We start from the raw sequence: 25,908 nt of genomic DNA on the forward strand, positions 1-25,908 counted from the left end.
AAACTTCCTGTCTACTTGACCATTCTCTTCTGACCTCCCATCTCCGGAACTACCAATCATAGTAATTTTTGGCACTATTTTGTGTGTAAAAATCCCTGTGATGTGATGGGGAATCTTAATGCTATTGCACACGAAGGCATCCTTTTGCAACCGAGTTCTTACCATTTTGTGATGATAATTTCGGGGGGAAATGCGTATTTTAAAAGATGTGGTGTCAGGTGTTCACAGTATCGTTTTGATAGATGCTGACCACTGCAAACCGGGAACACCACCACAAGAGCTGCAGTTCTGGAGATGCTCTGATCCAGTCGTCTATCTGCCATCACAATTTGGCCCTCGCTCAAATCCTTACTCTTGCCAATTTTTCCTACTTCTAACTTCAACTTCAAGGACAAAATGTTCACTTGCTGATTAATATATCCCACTCACCAACAAGTGCTACGATGAGGAAATAATCAGCCTTTTTCACGTAAGTGGTCATAATCTTATGCCTGATCGGTGTATCGCATGTTATGACGGTGGGAGAGTTTTTACGACAGTTCCCGACGCGTTTACGGCAGAGTTTCTAAGGAGACGTCAGTGGATTTAATCCTTTATTACTACTACGCGGTTGGCGCGAGGACTTTTAGGGGGTGTGGGGGGGGTGCGCACAGTGTGCGCGCGAGACAGAGAATGGGTGGAAGGTAGAAGGTATGTTTATAGGTTAGCTAGTAGGCTAACGACATTTAAAAAAAATTAAACAAAATAAGGCTTAATTACAGTTTTCTCGTTAGCAAGATGTTGTGTTTAACACGTCCTGGTCTACAATAACGTGCTAAAATAGCTAATGGAGTTAGCCTGCTAGCTAGATAAACAACACAGCAGAGCAGTCTGTGTATCTTGTCGCTTGCTAAGGCCCATACACCTTACAGGCACCGTCTTGTCTTATACACGCTTTATTTATATTTATTTCTATTTTTTAAAATGTCTTGAATTTCAGTTTGCAGAATGCGGAACTATTTAACGCTAGCTGACATGAATAACGTTACGTGAGAGAGCTAATGTCCTGTTTTCACCCCCGTCTAATTACCTGCTATATTCTATATAGCCTTTTACCCCCGGCATTTAGTTAGCAATAGGTCTGTGGTGGCAGGTAGTGTGTCGCCTTTTAACAAAGGATTATTAATCCAGTTGTGTTCCTGTTCTGTTCTCAAGGCAAGCATGAGAGAGAAGAGTTGTGAAACATCGGTAAGATGTTTGGGAAGGTGGTATGATGGAAGGTTCGGGAAAGGAAAGGGAAAATTGTAATGGAAGGTCCTTCCCATGGCTCACTCGCACCGACAACAGGTTTTGGAAACTCGCAGACTGCTTCTCTTCCCCCCAGCAAACTGCCCCGGCTACACAACACCAGGTGAGCTGACCTGACCTGACTGATCAATAGCCATTTGCAGAAGGAGGTCACAATACAGTTGCTGGTCTAATTGTATTGCAGTGTCATCAATACAGTCTTCACATCAGTGCCAGGGCACTGTTTTCCTCAATGCTGATTGGTTGAATCTGGATAGTTTAGTATAAACTTCCACCAGTTTATATGAATGTGTTTGTCATGTTTATAGTGACTATAGTAACTGCCTACAGGGGTATTTTGATAGAAGACGAGCCATAGAAAAGAATGAACAGTTGTCGGTGAGGAGACAGAAGGAGTCTTTAGCTCACCTTTGGGTTTTGTTTAACACATTTGACAGAAAATAGGTTTTAATGTTCAGTCATCATCTTGTTCCTGGGTAACATTTGAATTGGTCATCATTAGAAATGTATTGATTCCCTGTAAGTCATAGAAAGGTGTGGTGTTATAAAAAGTGCTAGATCATTCAGAACGACTCCATTCTTGATAAGACTTAGTGTTGAAACGTCTCGTATGTTGTGTTGTGATCCAGTGTATTGCTTATTTGAACCCCTTTGTGTGTGTTTTTTTCATCTTTAGAACAATTACATGGAAGTCCGTAAGCCAGTGTTGGAGCTGAAAGATGTCCCTCCCCCTCCACTCCACAATGCATCTCAGCAGTCACTTGCTCTTGCCCCCCAGCCTGTGCCGCCTTCCTGCCAGCTTCCTGCTTCAGACCCTCAACTTAACCAGCAGCCCATTCCTCAGCTGCAGCCTGGTAGCCCTAAAGTAAGCTTGTGTTCTCACTGTGAATGCAGTCTGCACATCCAGAAGCATTCTGGCTTGCTTGAAGCCAGGGCCCACAGTTTTGGTGATGGGTGTAGCAGTGCTAATTCTAGCTCTGGTGGTGGCTTTCCTGCACCTTTTTCCTCTGCACAGCTACAGACCCCACAGAGTTTCGGGTTCCGGGTGGCCTCGGTAGCTACGTCGCAGCCCATGGCAGCTCACACGCACCCTTCCTGCTGCAGGCACCTTCACACTTGTTCCTCTGTCTCAGTGGGGTGTCTGCAGTCAAAACACGTGTCTGGCACTGCACCCATCCATGGGCCCTGTGTGGCCTTATCTGGATGTTGCCACTGTAGCGAGGAGCGTCGGGCGGAGCAGCACTATCGTTCACACGGTGACGCACCCTCCTCTACTCACCTCTGCACTAACCCTTTGTACTTCGAGCACAACACGGTCTGTCAGAAGGGAGCACACTACTGCCATCAGTGTTTAAGAAAGGTTGGTGCAGTTTAGTGCAGTCCTTCAGCCAATTTATACACGTCAACACTGTGTACACTAGAGGGCAGTGTAGCATAAAATCAGTATTTACAGATAAGGCTAAAAAGAAAATCATTCATGTTTCACTGTAGGAATAAATAAACAAGACAACATGGGCTTAACTGTTTTGCAAATTGCTTTGAACCAAGTAAGTCCTCATCAAAATCATTTCACAACTGTTTATACTTCAGCTTTGGTTAAATTCACAATTCTAGCAATAACAGTTGCGTTGGGACTTTACTGGGATTAAGTTAGAAGAAGAAAGTAAAGTATGTGATTTTCCAGGTATAAATTGACCATTAGAAGGACAGCTAGAGCTGGTATAAAGTCTCCCCTCTGTGATTTAAAGGAAAAAACATGCTTTTGGTGTGTTTGAGAAGCTTTCGCTAGTAGTTTGATGTTGATGTGAGTGTTTCGCTTAGCCCACACAGGGTTTGGGAGCTGCTGATTCTGAAAAGGTTTGGCCGAACATCCCCCCTCCTCAGCCCTGCTCTGCTGCTGTATCTATGTGTAATGGCTGTAGAGTTCCTGGAACCTCCAGTGATGGCATTCTGCACCCCACCAGCATAGGCAAAATCAACCAGAAATATGGTCAGTGCACACAGAAGCAGTCTTGCTTGAAAGCAGGACACTTTAATTGCATGAGCAACATCCTTTTATTTATTTATAATTTTTTCGGAAACACACAGACTAGGGATCTTCTGTATCTTCTGTAATGCAATTGCTTTTATATGAACATGGTTTTAAATACATCAGAAGGTGACCATGTCCATCATCATACACCAGATTCTGAGGTCGTTTCTTTATGTGGCAGCTTTGATTTCATATGTCTGTGTGTATTAGGATCCATTGAGGGTGGTGGACAGGAGTCCTTGCCCCCGGTGGGTGTTTTTTGGGACATAGAGAACTGTGCTGTACCCAGTGGCCGTTCAGCTGCCACAGTGGTCCAGAGGTTGCGTGAGCGTTTCTTCCAGGGACACCGCGAAGCTGAGTTCATCTGTGTATGTGACATCAGCAAGGAGAACAAAGCTGTCATTCAGGAGCTCAACAACTGCCAGGTACATGGGGACATGCATGAAAACAAGATCATTTAAAACATCATTTGTAAACACTTTGTCCACCATATTCTAATATTTCCCTTTTCTGCAAGTTGTCTTGTAAGCACTTGCTTGTAAATGCTGTAAAATGCTTTAGGTTATTGCTTTTGTTTTTAATTTTTATTATTAATTCTGTTAAGGAGACCTGTGGGGGGGCAAGGAATGAACACCTAACTTATGCCTGCAGTCATGTGATTTACCTTAACAGAAACTATCCATGTTCATACACAGTTGAAATTGTCTTTGTGCATGACCAGACACCACCTCAGAGTTTTCACTGAAGCCACTTTTCTTTATATTTGAAGATTTTAAACAAATGGCTTGTTCAATTCAGAATGTTCTCTGTATATAATTAAAATTTGAACCCCTATTTAATCCCTGTCCCTCCTCTTCTCTCCCTTTCCCCCTCTATATAGTCAAACTCATTATTATTATTATTATTATTATTATTATTATTATTATAACTGTTTTCAAAAAGACCTGAAACCACTTTTTTGTGTGTGTATATTGATTTGTTTTGTTTTTTTTTCTGTCTACCCATATCACAGGTCACCGTTGCTCACATTAATGCCACAGCCAAAAATGCTGCTGACGACAAACTCCGACAGAGTCTGAGGCGCTTTGCTGAAACACACACCGCTCCTGCTACAGTCATTGTAGTTTCTTGTGAGTCTGTAATATAAAACAGAAGTAAACTAGTCTATAGTGAGATTAAAAGTTAACAGATTGGGGTGCCACTTTTCCAGTGCTGAAACAGTTCAGGTATTGATTATGCCCTCATGAGTTTATTGAGGAATTATGGGGGGGAAGAAAGACGGATCTGATGGTGTTTTGATGCAGAGAGCAGCATTGTGATGTGAATCTTGGGAGAGGGCAGAGATGCACAAAATTCGAAATAGAAGTGATTTATTCTTTTGTTTTAACAAGGTTTGGATGATCTCAAAGGTATTGGATTGTCTAAGTGTTTAAATGAATAGCTGTCCATTAGCTGTTAGCGATCTTTTAATACAGTAATAAGATTGTGTGAGCCACTGTCATTTGATTCCTCTTTCACTTGCGTTCTTTGTAGCCGATGTGAACTTCGCCAGTGAGCTGAGTGACCTGCGTCATCGCCATGGCTTTCAAGTCATTCTGGTGCACAAGACTCAAGTCTCGCCTGCTCTGCTGCAGCACGCACACCTGCATGTCCTATTTGAGGACTTTGTCTCGGAATTGCCCCCCAGGATGCTGATCAAATCACAGGTATTTGTCATTTCATCTTAATCTTGGGGCAGGAATATTTAATCAGCTAAACACATCTGCAAAATCTCTTAAGAAGACATCAATTTTTCTTTTATTCAGTGGCCAGATGTTACTCAACCTACAATATGCTTATATTATATGCACTTTTTATTAACTCTAGCCTATTCTGGCCTTTTTTTTTTTTTAAACATATGGCTATCTGTACAGGAGTGCAGCCTTGCCCCAAGCTACAGCCATGACGTGCTACTCCTGACAATGTATTGGATTAATTACAGGCTGTAGGTTGTGTACAATTATCAAGCTTGGATTAGATAAAGGAATCAAACCTTTAAACTCAGTATACGTCTCAAAACCAGTAACTACCCCAGTAGATCAGTCCTAGAAAACCCAGAGTGCTCCCTCTTTCTTTGCTCCCTCAGCCCTGTTTCAACCTCCTCTTTGTGCACAACCTCCCCACGCACCGCGATGCCAAGTCCGTCAGTAGCAGGCTTCAGCGCCTATCCAATAACTGTGGTGGGAAAGTGCTGGGCGTGACTGGTGGCACCGCTGTGCTCCGATTTGCCAGTGCAGAGGCAGCCGAGCGCGCCCGAAAGCGCATGGAGAACGAGGACGTCTTAGGCAACCGCATCACTGTCTCATTTTCCCCTGACGGGCTGCAGGAGGAGGAAGAGGTGGTGGAGCGGTCTCGACCTGCTACCACTTCTTCTTCCTTTTCTAGTGCCCTGTTCCTCCCAGTGGAGAAGCCGCGGTCACCACGTCGCCCCAGGCGGGCATTACGAGCCTCCCAAAGCGGCAGAGACGCTGGGGTAAATGTTCCAGAAAGACCCTACAGCCCTAGGAAAGTGGGGCATGCTTCTTCCTGCAGCCCAGTGCTGAAGTCCCTTTCCCAGGTCAGCGGTGTAACGGTGCCTTCTGCCTCCATTCTGCCTTCAGCCATAAAGATCCTTACACCAAGCCTGCTTTCCAGCTTCATAAAATTCTGGGCCCACGAGTTCAAGGTTCTCCAACATAGATTCCAAAGATTCCCACATAGTGTTCCTTGCAATTGGACTCATTTTTTTCTTAACGGACTAAAGCCAAATTCAAGCAGTCACCTTGCAAATGAGTTTGTTGGAGAATGTTGACCGTGTGCCAGAGTTTAACAATTTTGTTTTTTCCCCATTTGCTTATAAACCCAATCCTACCTGCCTACCTACAGCTCCCAGAAGTCTCTTCTCTCTCTGCTGTTGCCTTGCTACAAAAACCATAACATGGAGGACTGATTTATGTTCATATCACTTATGGATTAAGAAACAGCTCTGCATGAGTTCAGATTTCTTTTCTTTTTTTTTTTGTCCTTTCCAGTATCATTCATATCTCTTGTTCTTCCACTCATCTTTTAATTTTCTGTCCTTTGCTTTGTAGCTCCATTTAGTTCCATCCATCTTGCAGAACCTACTATTGCAGGAAATTCTAACTCCTACTCTAGTACTCAAGTTAAATTGATTACCGTATTCCCATTATGCATCGTAATGTTTTTAAAGCTATGAAACTTTTTTTAATTCGGGATTTAACTCTCTCTAAATTTGTTTGAATGCTCTAGAGTTCAAATTTCTTGCAACAGGACTAAACCATAGAAGCTACCTTCCTTAATAAGTAAGTAATATTTACGATTTGTGAGAGATTCACATATTACTTTACTTAAACCCAGGATGCAAGCAGTATGGAGTCTAAGCCCAGGGCAGGTTTTCCTCTGGAGAAAGTCCGTGCTGCATCTGCGTCTCCTCAGAGCAGCGGCCTCACCGCTCAGCTGCAGCCTGCTAAACCAGCCTTCCCCGCAGAGCTCGTTCAACGCAGCCGCAGGTACCTTCCACCACTTGTGTAAAAAATGTCATGTTTGGCTTTGATGTTTGTGAAAGCTGCACCATGTGCAGTGTTGCCCTTCTGTGTTTAGCGTCGGCCCTAATCCCGAACCCGTGATAAAGGTCTTTAAGAGCAAATAGATAGAGGGTTTTTTATATGTAAAAATATCCTTCCCTTAGAACATTTAGATCTCCAGAGAAATTGACCCCTACAGAGTTGTCATGGAAACAAATTAAACATTAATATACTTTGCTCTTATTATACTCTGTCAAGTTTTGTTTTTTGTTTTTCACCTTGTTGGTTGGAATTGATGATTTTGCCAGAAATACTCCCCAAAAAATCTAAAAAAGACTATTTTAAGGTGAAAAAGATGTTTGTCGAAGATGATTTGGTTAAAATGATTAAAACATTGCGTGGCTTAACATCGCTGTTCATTCACCATTCCTCTGATGATTTTAGTTGTTGATTATCAGTAGCTTAGATGAATATTGCAGCACATGAATGTGCTTGGAGGGTCGTGGGTGATCTGGTGTTTCCTGGTAAGGGCTTAAAATAAGCTGGTGATGTAAGAGGGAATGTTTTGTGTGTATAGGAGAGACTCATGCAGCCTGCGTAGTACCACAGATTCTCCAACGGAGTCATTTCAGGTGAGCACTCCATCAGCTTTCAGCAAACTCAACCTGCACACTTCCTTCAGCCCGCTGATGTTCTCGCACGGATCCTGGTCCTCAAGGTTTGTACCTTTTTAGCAAAGTACACACAATACAGCTGTCCAGAAACTTATCCACAAGTAGGTAACCAGTGCTGCTACACATTTTATTTTATTTTTTTCAGGAGTGCATCTCCGTGTCTCTCCAACCGCTCGTCCCCGCAGAGCGTTCCCTCTCGTAGCCCATGTCCTGATTCCCAGCCTGAGCCCTTCTCAGATGGTGCAGATATACAGGTAGCCAACCTCGACTACAGGATGTCCAGAAAAGAGCTGCAGCAGATCCTGCTCGACACCTTCGCCAAGCATGGCAGGGTGAGAGAACTTTTAAATCCATTTCTTTTCCTCTTGCACCATGTCATTTTATTTATTTAATGCTTTTGAAAAATCACATTCTGATTTTAATTTCAGTACATTATCATTTTATTTTCCATGTTTACACTGCAGGTGAAAAGTGTTGAGCTCAGCCCTCATACAGACTACCAGCTCAAAGCTAAGGTACAGATGGGTTCTCTGCAGCAGGCTATCGGAGCCGTTAGCATTCTTCACCGCTACAAGATTGGCAATAAGCGCATTCATGTGTCCCTCATCACTGGGGCAAATAAATCCCTTACCTGCCTCAGGTACTGACATGTGGCAAGCATTAATCATTATGGTACAGGTTTGTCTCCACTGCTTTCATTTGAGGCGAGGTTAATTGAAGTTATCCTCTCTGTTTCCTGTCATAACAGCTCAGAGATCATCAGCATTCTTCAGGATTCTCCAGCTAATTGTCTTCCACTTTTCAAATTCACTGAAATTTATGAGAAAAAGTGAGTAACTATTTCAAATTTTTTTAGGCAGTACATGGCCTCTCTGGTATACAGAATGTCACTAACTGATAAAACATGATATTAGAATTGGAAACCATTTCAGTTACTTACTTTGGCTTGGCCCTTTCAGTTACTTGCCCGTGCTTGACTGAAGGTGCTTTTGGTGATTTTTAACTATAAACTACTCGCATACAATTATTTAATTCACTTTTCACGGTCTGTGCATGTTAACCCGGTCTGCAGGTTTGGCCGTAAACTGGTGACGAGCGATCTCTACAGATTGCCAGAGGTAGTGGCTGTGCGTGAACAGGGTGGAGGACGCATGGTGTGTCTTCTCCCAAGCAGCCTAGCCAGACATAGTCCCTTAGGCTCCTCCCAGTCCCACGATGGTTCTTCCACCAGCGGCAGTCCTGTTGTGTTTGAGGAGCTTGAGTACCATGAACCAGTCTGCAAACGTCACTACACGCAGCAAGATTTCAGGTATACATGTGCAGCATGAATAGTGTCAATAAAAATGCATGCCGTGTTTTCAGAAAATCAGTGCTACCTGTCGTTTATCTTAATTTTTATGTACATTTGTGTAGTGAGGCAGATTATGACCCTGACACATACAAGATCCCGTTTGTTGTGGTGTCTCTGAAAGCCTTGTCTGCTCACGTGCACAGTCTGCTGCAGTCACACGAGGGTACCATCCCCTTGCTCAGGTATCACATCCACCCTCGTTCACATGATGGCACCGGATTCGAAGTTAAATATTATTGCTTCAGGATAAATAAACATAATTTTGAATAACACAACTTTTTAATCAGCTTTCCAGAATGTTATGCATCAGAGTTCAGCCCGTTGACAGTGGCTGAAGAAGGGAAGCTGGAGGGTAGTGTTCCCCTGGAACACCTCATTACCTGTATACCAGGCATCACCATTGTAACCGCACAGAATGGGTTCAAGGTCATCAAATGGATCCACAACAAACCCCCACCACCTAATGCAGGTACGCATGTGTGAGTGACATGAGAGAGAAGCATCTGTCTGAAGTTCATTACATTACAATTGAGTCAGAATGTTAACTGCAGCCTCTGTGCCCTTTCAGGTAATCTGCTCTTTGATGTAACGGCCATAAATAATTGTCATCTAGTGACATTTATGGTGGTTCTGGTCGTACTTTATTAGAATGATGGAATTGGGTGCATCTGTCAAATCACAGAAGACTGATACTGTAATTTTATATTGGCCAAAAATCTGTAATTGTATGTATGTGTGTAAATATCAAACCTCCTCTTCTAGTACCATCAACTAGCCACTTTCCATGCATATAGCCTGTGTGTATCTACAACAAATGAAATTTCTAATCATTAAATTATGGGCAAGGAAACAAACAGCGAACGCAGTATTTTCATTTTTAAAATGTAGTTTTGCCTACAGCACAGTAGTTTTGGAAAAACCATCTGCCAAGTGGTCTTTTTTCCTTTTGCTTTTTTTTTTCTCAGTCATGCAGATTAGGGTCATACATTATAAATAACGTTTCATGCGTTTTTGGGACGAACATATGGCAGATGGAAAATCTACACAGACCATCACTCAGAGCTGGGCAACATCACCTTGCTTGCTAGTTCTAATTTGCATAACACTAAATCCAGCTTATTTTGCCAGAATCTTCTACACTTTTCCTGCTTTGAAAATGACTAGGCAGAAAATATTGGAGAGTTAATTGTTGTTCAGTGAGCATGAAAGGCAACCTTGAATGTTGAATACATCTGAATATCAACCTCCACCCCATTCCCCACGCATAAACCATAAATCGGTTAAAACCACTTCTATGAACTGCTTAAGTAGACGTATTTCTTCAGAGATTCATGAACTGTGTAAAAAGCGTTCCAGTACTCTGCTGAACAAAATCCTTAGTTTGAGTTCATAGCTAGAACCAGAATAACAATTTATTCACTGGATGTTCACATGAAGTCTAGTTTTTAAGCCTTTTGTGTTCTTCCCCTAGAAGTGAAGCATATTTATTATGTTTTGCTGTGTGGAAAATCTCCTGGTAGTGATTAATAATAATAATAATAATAAATATATATGCTTTAGTTGGCTAATTGCACTTTTTAAAACCTCTCGTTAAGGTGCTCTGACATTCTGTAAAGCTTGATCAATCAGCTAGGTTGTTTAGGTTTTGACAGCTTGACAGAAAAGTACATCCACCTACAATTTTCCTTTTCTTCCTTTCTTTTTTGTGGGCATGGATTTGCACAGACCCCTGGCTACAGCGCTGTAAGAGCCCAGTTGGAAATCCCCAGCTGATCCAGTTCAGTCGAGAAATCATTGACCTGATGAAAAACCAGCCCTGTTGCCTGATGCCCATCACTAAATTCATCCCAGCCTACCATCATCACTTTGCCAAACAGTGCAGAGTCTCTGATTATGGCTACTCCAAACTTCTAGAGCTGCTAGAGGCTGTACCGCACGTACTGCAGGTTAGAGTTTGCAATACTGTAGTACTGTACTGTATTTTTTTGCATATGTGTTTTGGGTTATTAATGCATTTGTTAAATGAACTATGCAGTTACAGTAATGCCTCGCACATCCGTGAATGACGAGGTTTCGCGGATGTAAAATCACTAATCACTTATTCACGCAATATACGCGCATGTTGAACCGAGCACAGGGGGCGGGGAGATGAACCGCGACATCACGCATAGAAAGCATCATAGCTACCAGCCAATCAGCAGCTAGGTAAAACTGTTAATGCTGTGTGAGTGGCAACTTGCAACCCTTCCAGCCAATAGCGTGTCGTGATGGCTGTACTGTAAGCGTACATGATATCAGCGACGTTCAATATCATTAAAATAACATTTATATTTTATTTATATTAATATTTGGTTGATTTTACTTTTATATTTATATTACTTAATTAATAAAAAACTTTTCTTGCGAAAAATTTGCGGATGCAAATTAGTTAGGTTCCGAAGAAAATTTCGTAGATCAGTGAAGCCGCAAATTGTGAGATGCTGATCTGCGGGGTATTACTGTAAATTGTTTGTATAAACAATTAACACCAGAAGAACCAGAATTTAAATGAAATGGTGACTTTTTTTCCAACCTGTATATACCTACATATCTCTCTTGTGGTCTACACAAAATTAATTGGATAATAATAAGATAAGCCGAGACCGATGCATGAAATAAAAGCGCTTGCTTCCTTAATCATCACCCAGCTTTAGCCTAATGAAAAATAGACAGTGCTATTTTTGGTAAAATGTATATATTACTTTATATTCACAAGGTCACACCGTATTATAGACACTTATGTTTGATTGGACAATAAGCATTGTCTTTTCCACTACAGATCCTTGGCTTGGGCTCTAAGCGGTTGCTGACCCTCACACACAGAGCACAGGTGAAGCGTTTCACTCAAGACCTGCTCAAACTACTCAAGTTTCAGGCGAGCAAGCAGGTCATCATCAGAGACTTCATGCAGGCCTACCACTGGTCAGTCATATGCACCAATCTCTTTTCTGTCTTATGAGTAATTAGTATACACACTGAGATACATGGGTGCTGTGCTCCTTGTGTTGGTCTGATACTGCATGCACGTAAGGGTATGCTGATGCAGTGGTGTAGCTCGTAACACCTGCTGTGAAAATGGTTGCCAGTACCACTGCTAGGGATTTCTGTAATAAAACATTGCTGATGTGCAGTGACCACACAAGGGGTTGTTTCCCAGTGAAAGATCATCAAATAATCAATACAAGAATGGTAACAGTGAAAGATTTTTCACATGTATGAACTCATCTGCTTATTAAAAACATTGTATGTTTGTCCATGGGGACAGGTGTTTCTCCAGAGACTGGCGAGTGATTGATTACGGAATGTGTGACTTGATGGATCTGCTGACTGAGATTCCTGACACGACCATCACCATTACACAGCAGGATTCTGACACGGTCATATCCGTACCTAAGAGAGGTGAGGATTCTCGCCGTACTCACACTTCATCTTTTCTAAAGCCTGGAATTTTAAAATGTGTTACAACACTTAAACTAAAAGCTTCTTAATGAGACTTATATGCACGTCAGTTCTGTTTTTTAGTATTATAAAAGTTGGATCACTTACCTTTTAATACAAACCTTTTTTAAAATATTTTCCCTGTTTTGTTTCTTAGAGCGGACTACAGAGGAGATGGAACGCACCAGGCAGTTTGGGAAGGAGGTGGTGGATCTGCTCCGTCACCAACCGCACTTCCGCATGCCTTTCAGCAAGTTCATTCCCACTTATCACCACCATTTTGGCCGCCAGTGCAAACTCACCTATTATGGGTTCTCTAAGCTCATGGAGCTGTTTGAAGCCATTCCTGATGTCCTTCAGGTGAGTGCTGATTGACCTGCCATCACAGCTTAACACCTGAGCTCTGTATCTGTTTGATTTGATTTCGCTTGTTCAGGTTTTCTTTTTGTTAGTTAAATTATTTTTCCCTGGCTTTATTTACATTAAAATATAGAACATTTCATTTAAGTAAATTGCCAATGTTATAAAAACCACGCATGAAGCCTTTCACAGATTGTATAAGTAGAGTATAAATCATACAGAGCTTTACATTTTCTGAATTTGTTTTAAATAATAAATATGAGACGGTGATTTGGGTTGTGACTTTTTGTGATTTAAACCAAAATACTGTACCTGGAGTTACATTTCTTCAGCCTCTGACTGCTGGGCCTGTGTACAGGTGCTAGAATGTGGTGAGGAGAAGGTACTGGTTCTGACTGAGGTGGAGCGAGTAAAGGCTCTGGCAGCTCAGCTAGTGAAGCTCTTGCGTGCTCAGAGAGACTGCACATTACCTGTTAGCCAGCTGCTGGCTGAGTACAGCAAGACCTTCGGTTATGGCCTCCGCCTGCAGGATTACGATGTCGGTACACTGCCTGCCCTTCTGTCCAAACTCTGCCATGTGGTCAAGGTAAGCGGCTCGGCAACAGGTGACATTTCAAGACAGTGTTAATGGCGAGGGGTCATAGTTGACTCTCAAAGTTAGTGCAAGAAAAACAGATTAAATAAACTATTTCTAAATTATTTTTGCAAAACACACGTTTTTATTTTGGATTGTAGCTATGTTTAGCCTAAGTGTTGCAACTCGTTGATGTAACTACGGTGTAAGCTTACATTTCCATCTAGTCAGCTACACTAATCTAGACAACCAAACATGAGTCTGGGCAGTAAACAGGAGTTTCCCTTTACCCAGTCTGATTATTTAGTCTGTGTTATTGTTTTAAAGCTTAATCTTTCCTTCCTGATAATTGAAACTGACAACTGAAGCCTGTTCATTGAATCTTTTTATATCTACACAAAGGTAGTGGTTGGAGCTGAAGAAAAAGAGGTCCAGCTTATCAACAGAAAATCGCTACGTGCGCTCACGTCCCAGCTGCTGGTGGTAATGATGTCACTTCCTGATGAGCACAACTGGCTGGGAGTGGAGGCGCTGCAGAAGCAGTACGAGTCGATGTATGATCAGCAACTCAACCCCTGTGAATACGGCTTCGTCTCACTAACTGAGCTGCTCAAAAGTCTGCCTTACCTAGTGGAGGTATGTGTGGGTATACTACCAGTGTGCTGACGTGTTAACTCTACTGCATAAATGGATCATTTGTTCTATGTGTGTGCTTGAAACAATGAATCTTGACCGGAAAAATGACCGTCTTGTACATAAAAATTAAAATTCGATCATTCTCTGTACAGTTGTTTGAGGGTGATGAGGGCGATGAGTCCAGAGATCGCATAAAATTAACTCGGCTGTACCAGTTTGCTCGGAAAGTTCGAGCCCTCCTGCACACCTACCACTACAACCAAATCTTCCTGTCTGAGTTTTGGGGTGCCTTCAGCAAGTACACAGGCCATGAGTTCCAGCCTCGTGACTATGGATACAGCACTCTGGATGAGCTCCTTGCTGCCATACCACAAGTCAGTTTTAAAATTTCTGTTTTTATTTTAGGAAAATCTGAATGTTGTTTAATGCAGGATAATCTCCAGGGTAAACAGTAGGACAGGAAGGCAGGAAGTGTATTTTCCCCCCATATTGACTCTCTGCAGCACCTTTTCCTACTCAAAACGTGATCACTGTTTAAATTAATGGATATCTGGCGATCTGCTTAAAGAATGGAAGCGACACTGATCAGGCTTAACATTATGACCACCTGCCTAATATTGTGTTGGTCCCCCTTTTGCTGTCAGAACAGCCCTGACCCGTCCTGCACTGTGTATTCTGACACCTTTCTATCAGAACCAGCATTAACTTCAGCAGTTTGAGCAACAGTAGCTCGTCTGTTGGATCGGATCACACGGTCCAGCCTTCACTCCCCACATGCATCAGTGAACCTTGGCCGCCCATGACCCTGTCGCCGGTTCACCACTGTTCCTTTCCTGGACTACTTTTGACAGATACTGACCACTGCAGACCTGGAATGGATGCAGGCGTCTAGCCATCACAATTTGGCCCTTCGTCAAATTCGCTCAAATCCTTACGCTGGCCCATTTTTCCTGCTTCTAACACATCAACTTTGAGGACAAAATGTTCACTTGCTGTCTAATATATCCCACCCACTAACAGGTGTCATGATGAGGAGATAATCAGTGTTACTCACTTCACCTGTCACCGCTCATAATGTTATCCCTGATCAGTGTATATGGGAAATAATTTTTATCTTTTCTTCATTATGAGTGGCACATAAAGCAACCCAGCGCATTTAATTGTATGAGAATTGGTGCATGCATCTAGGGGTTGATGCTGGTATTCTGTTTCGATTTTCCTTCCTTTATTTCTATTCATAATTTTATTTTCTTCCTACAGGTAGTGTGGATCAAAGGCCATGGACACAAGAAGATTATAGTCCTAAAGAATGATATGAAAGGTGAGGGAACATGTACGTTATACTCACTGTATGAAGGGCTTATTATGAGCTTTGTTACCTGTTAGCACAGCATACCCGATTTTTTTTTTTTTTAATGAATTTATTAAAGAATGAGACCTCCATGAAGATTTTTGTGGACATGTAACAAGCAAAGCATGAAAGAAAAATTCATGCATACAGTTAAGTTCACATCTGCTGTATCAGTAGTGTTTAATCAGTTACTAGAAAAACGTCCTAGCCTGCTCGAGTTTCAGCTGTTCCTCTCTTGGAAAATTGTTCACCTGGATTCATGTGTCAAGTATCTTGCTGCTATTTCTGCTTTTCATTAATGTGTGTGCGTCATCAGCCCGTGGCAGCCCTGCCAGCACAGAGAGCCCTCAGCCTGAGGAGGCCCGAGAGAGCCAGAGCCCTGCCAGCACGCACAGCCCAGGTAAACACAAACACACAAGAATGTGCTGCATCAGTAAATTGTACATAGCTGACAGAGGACGCGTGTACGGCACTTTCTTTCGCAGGATCTGGTGATTTATAGTGATGCTGAAATGTAGAGGACATGCAGTACATTACGTGCTGTTGGTGGCAGCTTACCACTTAAAGTCTCAGAAAACACACATTCTTAATTGCTGATAAATAATGCATCAGTAATGCACTGCTTACTGTTATCAGTCTCTACAGTGGCATATTATTTGGTGTGGGAGTATGATGGTCAAGGCAGTGACATTTTTCTTTAATCTTGCACTGATTTTCTCAGCTAAGCATCCAATCAGGGGACTCTTGTACTTACTTCTATTTAGCATGCTCAATTGGCTCAAATGGCGACAAGTCCCAGCAGGACTAAAAGAGATGACGTTTGATTGCTTAGCAGCAACTGCAAGCTTGTTGTGTCAGGACCCTGAGACAAAGTTGTGTCAAAATGTGATTCAGACTGTCTTGTCTTCCTAGCATCAGGTGGCAGTACTGGTGAGGCAGAGCTGCTGTGCCTGAGCTCCGGTTCTCCGGTGGATCTCTTGTGTGGGCCAGTTCCCTCCTGCCTGCCTTCCCCTCAGTTACATCCTGACCCGGTTCTGCTCCAAAACAACGACCTTATCCGATTTGAGGAGCAGTCCTCAGGAGGCACCAGAGAGGATCCGCCCGTCCATGACCGCCAGCCTCAAGCAGCTCTGATGCCCACCGAGTGCTGCACAGCTTCAAATGAAGTAGTCGAAACTGAGGAAACCTCAGTCTGTAGTGTAGGTGAACTGGTTCCAACCAATAGTGTTGAAAGAAACACAGAATGCCCGAGTGGGAATACTAAATCTGATGATGCACCAGGCTCGCTCATTAGCAAGCCCTCCCAAACCCCCAACCTCAAACCCTTGGCCACAGAAAGCCCCAGCAAAAGAACCTTCCGGAATAAAATAAAACTTGCAGCTAATTTTTCTTTCTCTCCAAACCCCTCAATTTAAAGCTAATCAGATTACGCTCACAGTAATTTATTTTATTTTTTGCCCGCTCTGTTGTTCTTTACAGTAAGCCAGTGAAACAAATCTGTGTAACTCTGCAGAGCTGTGGCCGTGAAGGATTTGGTCAAACCAGCAACTACTTCTGCTTCTGTCTCTTAAAATGTTCAACGCACTTGCTCATCAGTTGTTGGCTATATTTCCAGCCTTTGTTTACTTTGAGATCCCATTTTCCGTGTTGGTTTAAATCCTGAGATTTATGTTCTGCTGAAAATCACGTCCATTTGATTATGTTTAAGGAAACATGAGTTTATATGAAAGAAAAACGTACCTCCGAGTCAGCTGTAACTAAGGCAGCTTCCGTCCTTTCAGATTATCATTTCCTCTCTTTGTGTGCTGTTTTGGGAATCATGGTTTTCATCACATGAAATTAGTAGTCGCATTTGAAGTCCTCCGACCGACCCTGCTCTTATATTCTAACAAAAACGATGGAGACGTCCTCTCCTGTTTATACACCGCATGATTTTAAATGATATTAAGTTAATGAAGGAAGGCATCGATTATAATAAGCTTATTAATCTTTAACCCAACATAATGCCAATTCCTTTGCGTTTGTAGGAGTTCCGTAATTTTTCTGTATGCTTTGGAACCTCTTTAGAGTTTAACATCTAAAGTTTTTTGTAGATTTCTGGTCCATGCTTTAGTGCACGTGTTTAATAGCCTGAGTTTTAATGGCATTTTGTTCAACATCTCAACAGTGCATTTGGTTTCACTTTGATGGAGATTAGAAGATGAGCAGGTGTCAGTCTGGATGTTTCACGCCTGGTACAGGACACGTATGCAGGATAAAGTCGAGGTTGTGTTACGGAGCTCTTCGCTAGCTTGAATCGCGCCATTCGACAGCTGATGTCGACGACGAAAGTTGAGTTGGCGCGTGTAAAACTCCGCATTTCTTCTGCTGGAGTTCAAGCAAAAAGCTCCATTTCAGTTTTAGCCATGTATGCAGCTCAGGCTTTATTTCGAATGTTTGGGGGGTATTTTTTGTACGTGTGGAATTTTATATGCACATAGTGCATAGATAATTTCCTGTGTGATGTGATGTAGAAGCCGTAGAGTTTTAATTTGTTTGCTTCCTGCATTTTCACGGCGGTTCATTGTGGCAAGAGCCAAGGTTGTTTTTTTTAACCTTGATCAGTTTCTTTAGATCTGTTGACAGTCTTTGCTTATTGTTGATGCAAGACTTCAGCACAGGTAATTTCTAGATGGGTTTTAAGGCACTGGAGTCGAGGATGGGAACTGCTCAGAGAAACACCGTGGTATCAGGGGGACACACACAGGCCCTCTGATTTTCTTTTTTTTCTTTTTTCTTCTGTGGACAGAGCCAGGCTTTTTACAATGGCTTGTATCAGCCTTGGCGCCATGGGATATGAAGCTAGAGAGAGCACTGCTAGAGCGTTTCATCCTGCACTCCCTTAGCATGTTGTTGTTTGTAGATTTCTTTTCTGTTGTCTTTAGTGGGCTTCTTGGGACCGAAGACTTATCCTGCATCTGTTTGTGCAGTCTGGGTTATCCCAGGACTAAAAAAATAAAACAAAAAACACTAGACTGATCATCTGACAAGCTGAGCCATTAGGCTCTGTATTCACGCAGAGAGAACCACGTTTTGGGAGCGTCTCCCTGTAAAACGGCTTCCTGTTTTTATTGTGAAAGTATGCGATTCATTAAAGAAAATGTGATCATCTCTGGGCTCTGGCCTTTAAACCTGATAGTCATCAGAATGGCTGCTGTTTTAGTTCAAAGAGGTCTTGTTAGTTTAATGCAGTCTAGTTTAATCTTAGTCAAGTTTACAGCTCATGTTCCTGATTTCCTGACTTGCCACTACAGAGTGGCTGCATTATGTCCCAACTGAATTACTTTCATCCCAGATAAAAGGAGCTGTTTTTCAAGATTATCAAAGGCCTGATATTTATTTCATGGAGGGTCGAGTCCCACTGGCTGTAATGATTCCTAATTTTGCTGCTACACTTTCAGTTTGCTGTTTTGGGGAGATAATCTGGTTACAGCTAACTCGGAGGACAAATCTGGAGCATCTCGTTTGTTGCACCACAATGACAAGCTGATCTTGTTTGCCTATGCATGTTTGCATAGTTTTGATTTCATTAAATGTCATTCTGCTGGGGGTGGGTGTAATGTTAATGAAGTTAAATGTACATGAGTGTTTAGTTGAGCAGCAGCACTTTTCCAGCATGGAGCGTTTTGGTTTACATGTTTAGGGGTCAGTTGTGCGATTCTACAAATTGACCTGAAGCAAGTGCAGTTAGAACTAGAACAAGTTCGACATGCTGGATTTATCCTGATTCCATCCTAATATATTTAGCCAGAATTGATTAAATGTTCATTAGAAAATTCGAAAGTAATATTACACTAATTTGGGAAATGCTCTCGGGTGAACTGATTAAAGATGACTGTACAGTTAGTCTCTCATCAGAAGCAGAATGTTGTCACGTTATAACCCAAAATTCTGTGTTGTGCCTCCTTTTGGTTCTTGCTGATGTATTTGAGTTGCATGTTCTTTACAGTATTGTGCCTTCTGCCTCTGTTCACTCGGTCACTCTCACCCCCATTCATTAAGCCATTATAACATTTCACTTTTCTGTGAAGCGTCCGAAATTTTTTTCAGTTAATAAATTTCACAAGCATCAGTTTCGACTCTGAAGTTTTTTTTTGTTGTTGTTTATTCAACCTAGAGGTTATGGAAAAATTCCCACCTAATATTCTGGTGTTTATGCAGTTGTATATCTATAAAACTCCCTCACGACCCCATATATACATGAAGAACATGAAAACTCAGCCTCGTCAGTTAAAGTGACAGAGTGGTATGATGTGTCCAGAAAGAAAGTGGAGTTCCTGTTAAAGTGGCTTATGTTCCTATAATATCATCCTGAAGTGTGTTTCTGTTAACACAGCATTTTGACAACAATTACAATTGTTTTAATTTGTTGTCCAAACTGAAAACTATGTTCAGGTGAAGAAATGTGGCATTGGTATTTCGGTGGGTATAATATATTTGGAGTTTTCAGTTTATATAATCCAACTAAGCTCTGTTTCCAGAATCAGGCTTAACATTATGACCACCTGCTCTGACACCTTTCTATCAGAACCAGCATTAACTTCTTCAGCAGTTTGAGCAACAGTAGCTTGTCTGTTGGATCGGATCACACAGGTCAGCCTTCGCTCCCCACGTGCATCAGTGAGCCTTGGACTCCCATGACCCTGTTGCCGGTTCATCACTGTTCCTTTCTTGGACCACTTTTGATAGATACTGACCACTGCAGACCGGGAACACCCCACAAGAGCTGCAGTTTTGGAGATGCTCTGATCCAGTGGTCTAGCCATCACAATTTGGCCCTTGGTCAAACTCGCTCAAATCCTTACACTTGCCCATTTTTCCTGCTTCTAACATCAACTTTGAGGACAAAATGTTGACTTGCTGCCCACCCACAAACAGAGGTCATGAAGAGATGATCATCAGTGTTATTCACCTTACCTGTTAGTGCTCATAATGTTATGACTGATCTGTGTATTGGTGGCAATCAAAGCATGTTTGACATTTATTCTAGGACCGTGATCCATTTCTGTTGTGCAATCCAAACACGAGACTCGTTAACATCCAGAAAGATGCTTTTATTGGAACGTATATTTACAAATAACGTTTAAGTGCTTGTGCAAATCTCATGAACATTTTTTTTTTTTAGTGTCGTTTTCTGGAACATTCCTGAAATTTGCAGCCAGTGATGGAAAAAAAGCTCACAAACACCTAAACGTGTAAGATGAGTACAGCAATAACAAAGAACCTGCAAGCAAGAAAATCAAAACACATTAAGACCCTGTGTTTATTGGAAAGTGTGGCATGGAAATGAAGTCTGATCTGGTTGTTATTTGGGTCTCTCTCTTTGTTAAGAATCACAGCAAATACATGAGACAGATGATAGATTTAGACTTTGCTGGAAAGTAAGCAGCTAGTTATTTTTCAAATCAGTGGTGGATGTGCCGAACTGCCAAGAGGAAATGCACAGTACAGTACTTGGAGTGAAAACCTGTGTGTGTGTGTGTGTGTGTGTACCTGATAACGTCTAACACAAGTACTATCCTGTCTCAGAACCAATATATATATATACATATTGTGCTTGAAAAGTTCTTCTTGGAGATCATGCGCATTAGCATAAGTCTTTGTACTGGGGCAGCTAATTAAATTATTGAACGTAATTCTAGCATAATTAAGGATTCCCTATTGAATAGACTTCACAGTCTTGACATTTCATATTCTCTCACTCCCCATCTCTGTCTGGCTCTCTAACGCGAGGGTTTATCTGCACGTTCACGTAAGTGCATCACGCTCATGAATACCTTTTTGTATGCATACGGTTATTATGACCACATGCGCAGATTACAGTCTGCTTTGCTTTGATCATTGATAAAGAAATTCATCCAGATACTGCATGATCTCGTTCTCCGTGTATCTGAGACTGTTACTGGTGGAATTTCCACAAAATGTTCTATGTAGATATGTTTTCTGTAAGGAATGTGGAGTGAGATTCAGTGTAAGACCAGGTAAGGTAAATTACGTACTTTGTTCGTTTCATCATCTCTTGCTAAAGGTTTCAATACTTGCATAAAAGGACGGCTTTTTCCCAGCTTTCACACACAAGCTCCTTATACTGTATACATGTGGACAAAGTCGAAGAATCCCACAGGTTCAAGAACTGAACTGTTATGTAATCACGTGGAGGCTACTCTCAGAAGATACAAAGTTTGTATAGTCAGATCCTTTATCATGCAGCACAAAGGTGGTGTTGAAAACAATGAACAAAAAGATGGAATCATGATAAAATTCTGATTAGCTTATGGAACTAACTTGCATTGACCAGCAACCCCCCCCCCCCCTCACTGACCACTGATTCACAGTTCTTTTTTAACAGTAATCTTTAAAAGCTGCACATAATTCAGGTCTGTTCTCTTGTATTGGCCATGCATAGAACTTGTTGCCATAGCAATGAAAAGCTCCTGCCCCAGAGCTCTGATGCTGAAGATACCGTAACTCTGTTTCAGTCCACTACCTCTTTAGAGATGAACTGGAGCAGACAATTTTGTGGTTAAAAGAAAAAAGGGCAGTTGTGCATCACCACCTGCTCTGTGTCTGTGAAACAAACACCAGTTAAATGCGACAGATCCTTACTGAAGTGGATTCTGGAATTCTCTTTGGAGTTTCATCAGAGCTTCTTTGTGTAACTGGGACATCTGCTAACGTTTCAACCAACACATTAGAGCCAAATGACAAATCTCGCCATTTATATACAGCGATTAAAAATGTTTTAATGCAGAGAAAGTAATTTCCAATAAGTGATGGCACTTCTAAAATGAACAATGGCACCACATCCTGCTATAGACAAAAGAAAATCTATCAACCCAAAATAAGATGATGTCTTCCTGAAACATACTAACTGTCGTGTGGAGACGTTTTTACATGATGGCACACTGTGTGGCTCCACAGCAGTCTTTTATGACCGCTACGCTGCTCTTGGTAATGGACGGTTTGTTTGGCGGAGGTTCTGGGGTCGGCTTTTTCGCCTTTGGAGAACCTGAGAAGTTACAAGGAGGGTAAGATTATGAACAAATACTTAAGGATTGTCATCAGTAAGCAGATCAGTAGTTTTCTTTCATGTATCTAACCATGTGATCCACCCTGGTCATTCCAGTAGTGTCTGCTTAATGAATTATCTTTATATGCCTTGTTAATTTTACATTACGTTACACAGCATTTTAAGCAATTAACACACTGGCACTATGATGGAGTCAGTCATCTCCTTGGACAATATGCAGCCTGGTTCTATACTAATTTTGCATTAACAGTTTTCATCTAAGCTCTACCACCAGATAACATGCACTTCAAATCAAGCATATACACCGATCAGCAATAACATAATGACCACCCGACTAATATTGTGTTGGACCCCCTTTTGCTGCCAAAACATCCCTGACGTGTTGGGCATGGACTCCACTAGATCCCTGAAGGTGTGCTGTGGTATCTGACACTAAGATGTTAGCAGCAGATCCTTAAAGTCCTTTAAGTTGCGAGGTGGGGCCTCCATGGATCGGACTTGTTTGTCCAGTACATCCCACAGATACTCAATTGTATTGAGATCTAGGGAATTTGGAGGCTAAATCAACACCTCAAACTTGTTGCTGTGGTCATCAAACCATTCCTGAACCATTTTTGCTTTGTGGCACGGCGCATTATCCTGCTGAAAGAGACCACAGCCATCAGGGAATTCCGTTTCCATGAAAGGGTGTACATGGTCTGCAACAATATTTAGGTAGGTGGTGCGTGTCAAAGAAACATCCACTTGGATGGCAGGACACAAGGTCTCCTAACAGAACATTGCCCAAAGCATGGCACTGCCTCCGCCAGCTTGCCTTCTTTCCATAGTGCATCCTGGTGCAATTGTGTTCCCCAGGTAAGTGATGCACACGCACCCAGACATTCATGCGATTCAAAAGAAAACGTGATTCATCAGACCAGGCCACCTTCTTCCATTGCAAATCCCATTTTTCCTGCTTCTAACACATCAACTTTGAGGACAAAATGTTCACTTGCTGTCTAATATATCCCACCCACTAACAGATCATCAGTCTTATTCACTTTACCTGTTAGTGCTCATAATGTTATGCCTGATCGGTGTATACACTATATGCCAAAAGTTTTGTGGACACCAGCTCATCCTATCCATATAAGGGTCTTCCTGAACCTGTTGCCACAAAGTTGGATTCAATTGTACAGAAAATATGAAACATTCAAAAGATTTGTGTAGTCTGGTTGGAAAAGGCACTGATTAGTAACTGGAAGACGTATGTGTGCGTGTTCCAGCAGAAAGTGGGATCTCTAGCCGAAAGCATAAATTCACCTGGAAATTGTGCCTGTCTTGTCGTGTGCAATTGTCCTTACCAAAGCCTCTCAATTCTGAAGCTCGTTTAAAATGTCATGCTAGCCCCACGAGAAGACCATGTTAATCTCTGGAAAGCGCTTTTCCCAATGTTATTAAACACACAGTGAACACGTAAATTGCTCATTTCACCAGAAGGCAAGGGAGAGCAGGGAGTGAGGCGCAGCGTGGCTGTGACTCATTGCAGTCTGGAGTGATTGTTAAAGCATCACTGACCTCTGTGGGAATTTGTTAACTTGATGTATGGCTTGTAAGAGTCTGAAATCCAACACTTGGGTAGTGAGGCTTCTCATTTACAAGAAAGCCTATGGTGTATGACGTAAGACCATTACCATTACACTAATCACTACCATTTCAATCTGGACTTTTAAAAGGAAAACCTGTACCCCTGCTCATCTGTGCATTTATCCAATCAGATTATATAAACAATACCTGGTCCAGTCTGAGTGACTCTCTTCAACACCACTAACAATACTACAGACAAAGTAATCGACAGATCTTATTTTATTCCCTGTTTGCTGTGACCATAAACCGAAGCTCTTGACTTGTATCTGTATTGCGCTGCTGCCTCCTTGATTGGCTGATTTGATAATTGCTAAAATAGAGAAAGCAATCTTTCCAGACGTGTGCACTTGGGTTGGGTAAAAAATGATAGATTTGTATTACTCCCCCTTCTCATATAAAACTAGGATTCGGAAGACAATACATTCGCGAGCTAGCATCAGTTACGTTTGGAGCTCAAATAGGTATAAAATGAACATTTACATGGAGGTCCTGCCCCAAATAAAAACATGCTCTGGCTCGTAGTGATGTTTCATTTCATTTTAAAGCCAATATGGCAGACGAGTGGATTCATAGGCATCTGTATAGAATGTCGCTATCAACCATCTAAATCTCTGTGTATCTACAACATAACTAATGTAATCCCTTTCCAACTTTTCTTCATTAAAGTGTGTCGTTGAATCGGCGCCACTCACTCTGTGTGACTCTGGCCAGTTTGTCCAGTGGCATGAGCTTGAGTCTGAGGAACTCTGCCATCTCTTTGTCCTCTTCCTGCTCCCTGCAGAGATGGAGAGTACACGTGGAGATCGGTAAATAAAACGGGCATGAGACAAGAAGAGAGAAAGGGAAAGAGGGAGGGGAGGAGAGAAAGTGAGTGAAAGGATGGCAGGAATGAGTCATAAAGCTGTGAGAGCTGTGGCTAGGTCACAGAGGTGTTGATGAGCTCTCACTCTGACGAACGCTAATGAGCGTCAAAATTCTCACCGAGACTGGAAAAAATCCTCTTTCTGTGTGATTCATTAATTAAATAGGAAGAATTAAAAAACAGTGGTCTGCTTATTCAGAGCTATGTGGCAGTTCTTATATTCATGCTACATGTGCTGTGGTCTGCTAGTGTCTCGCTTTTAAAAATGCCATTAGTGCATAAATATTATATGCTTAATATTTTTACTCTTTTTTTTTCCTCCCTTACTTTTCTTATTTCTTATTTTTATATATATATATTTTTTTTTATTTTCTATACTATTTCCTCTGGTAGTTTTATAATTATTATTATATTATTATAATATTATTTTTAAATTATATAAACATCTATTTAAAAATAAACATCTATTTTAAAAAATATATTTATTTATTTATTTATTTATTTTTAAATAGATGTTTTTGAAGGTATGGGATTATACACATTCTCTTTACTCGTCCTTTTTTTCCTAATAAAATTGTAAAATTATTTACAAAATTCTGCTCTCTCAAATTCCCATTTCTTTTTATTTTTTCTTTCCTACTTTTCTTTCTTTGCCTTTCCTTTTTTCCCCTCTTAGGAGTGATTTTAAAAATAAAAATATAAATAATATAAATAATATAAATAATAATAATAATAATAATAATAATAATAATAATAATAATAATAATAAAAATCAATAAACAAACAGAAAAAAACATGCAGTGATTACAGAACTAATGTTTAAAGGTATTTCTAAAACTAGAATAATATCATTTCTAAAGACAAAACACAAATGCCACATCACAGTAAAGGATTTTCCTCTGTATTATTTTCTGCATCTTTATTTTAACCTTCTTTTCCCTTTAAATAATTAATGAGCTAGACAGCAAGGCGTTGTGCCTATGACATTTGATCAGTGTGCCATAGAAGTGTGTCGTCATTTTCAGGTGTAAGAAAGTGATTTGGGT

At 41.4% G+C, this 25,908-nt stretch overlaps 2 protein-coding genes across 5 annotated transcripts in view; one reads left to right on the forward strand and one right to left on the reverse strand.

The window, feature by feature from the left end:
- Nucleotides 1–560: 560 nt before the first annotated feature.
- LOC131361416 (meiosis regulator and mRNA stability factor 1) lies at nucleotides 561–19,416 on the forward strand. 3 transcript variants are annotated; one of them, XM_058402487.1, is made up of 26 exons: nucleotides 561–690; nucleotides 1,195–1,390; nucleotides 1,964–2,647; nucleotides 3,109–3,277; nucleotides 3,530–3,744; nucleotides 4,332–4,449; nucleotides 4,853–5,025; nucleotides 5,445–5,915; nucleotides 6,716–6,867; nucleotides 7,460–7,600; nucleotides 7,702–7,888; nucleotides 8,021–8,196; nucleotides 8,305–8,385; nucleotides 8,629–8,865; nucleotides 8,970–9,089; nucleotides 9,195–9,376; nucleotides 10,633–10,853; nucleotides 11,726–11,868; nucleotides 12,212–12,345; nucleotides 12,542–12,744; nucleotides 13,103–13,330; nucleotides 13,721–13,954; nucleotides 14,107–14,328; nucleotides 15,215–15,275; nucleotides 15,622–15,705; nucleotides 16,218–19,416. In XM_058402487.1, exons 2-26 carry the CDS (start codon nucleotides 1,250–1,252, stop codon nucleotides 16,718–16,720), a joined length of 5,280 nt encoding a protein of 1,759 aa, XP_058258470.1. In that variant the 5' UTR covers nucleotides 561–690; nucleotides 1,195–1,249; the 3' UTR covers nucleotides 16,721–19,416. The 3 variants fall into 3 exon arrangements, with proteins under 3 accessions (XP_058258470.1, XP_058258472.1, XP_058258471.1); XM_058402489.1 differs by having other exon boundaries at nucleotides 1,964–2,152; XM_058402488.1 differs by lacking the exon at nucleotides 5,445–5,915.
- Nucleotides 19,417–20,383: 967 nt separating this feature from the next.
- bmerb1 (bMERB domain containing 1) overlaps nucleotides 20,384–25,908 on the reverse strand; it is a 33,140-nt gene continuing 27,615 nt past the window's right edge. For both annotated transcript variants that reach the window (XM_058402492.1, XM_058402491.1), the window contains exons 5-6: nucleotides 24,693–24,775; nucleotides 20,384–22,353 (exon numbers count right to left, since the gene is read on the reverse strand). In XM_058402492.1, coding sequence (XP_058258475.1) covers nucleotides 22,235–22,353; nucleotides 24,693–24,775 — 202 coding nt within the window. In that variant the 3' untranslated portion in view covers nucleotides 20,384–22,234. The remainder of the gene's footprint in view (nucleotides 22,354–24,692; nucleotides 24,776–25,908) is intronic.

Source organism: Hemibagrus wyckioides, linkage group LG11, assembly GCF_019097595.1.
Source record: "Hemibagrus wyckioides isolate EC202008001 linkage group LG11, SWU_Hwy_1.0, whole genome shotgun sequence".
NCBI classification, from domain to species: Eukaryota; Metazoa; Chordata; class Actinopteri; order Siluriformes; family Bagridae; genus Hemibagrus; species Hemibagrus wyckioides.

Excerpts from the sequence above, each read along its gene's own strand:
- LOC131361416 (XM_058402487.1), top strand. The coding sequence starts at position 1,250 with ATGATGGAAGGTTCGGGAAAGGAAAGGGAAAATTGTAATGGAAGGTCC. Across the intron at positions 11,869-12,211 it reads TTCATGCAGGCCTACCACTG|GTGTTTCTCCAGAGACTGGC; the intron begins GTCAGTCATATG and ends CCATGGGGACAG. Across the intron at positions 14,329-15,214 it reads TCCTTGCTGCCATACCACAA|GTAGTGTGGATCAAAGGCCA; the intron begins GTCAGTTTTAAA and ends TTCTTCCTACAG.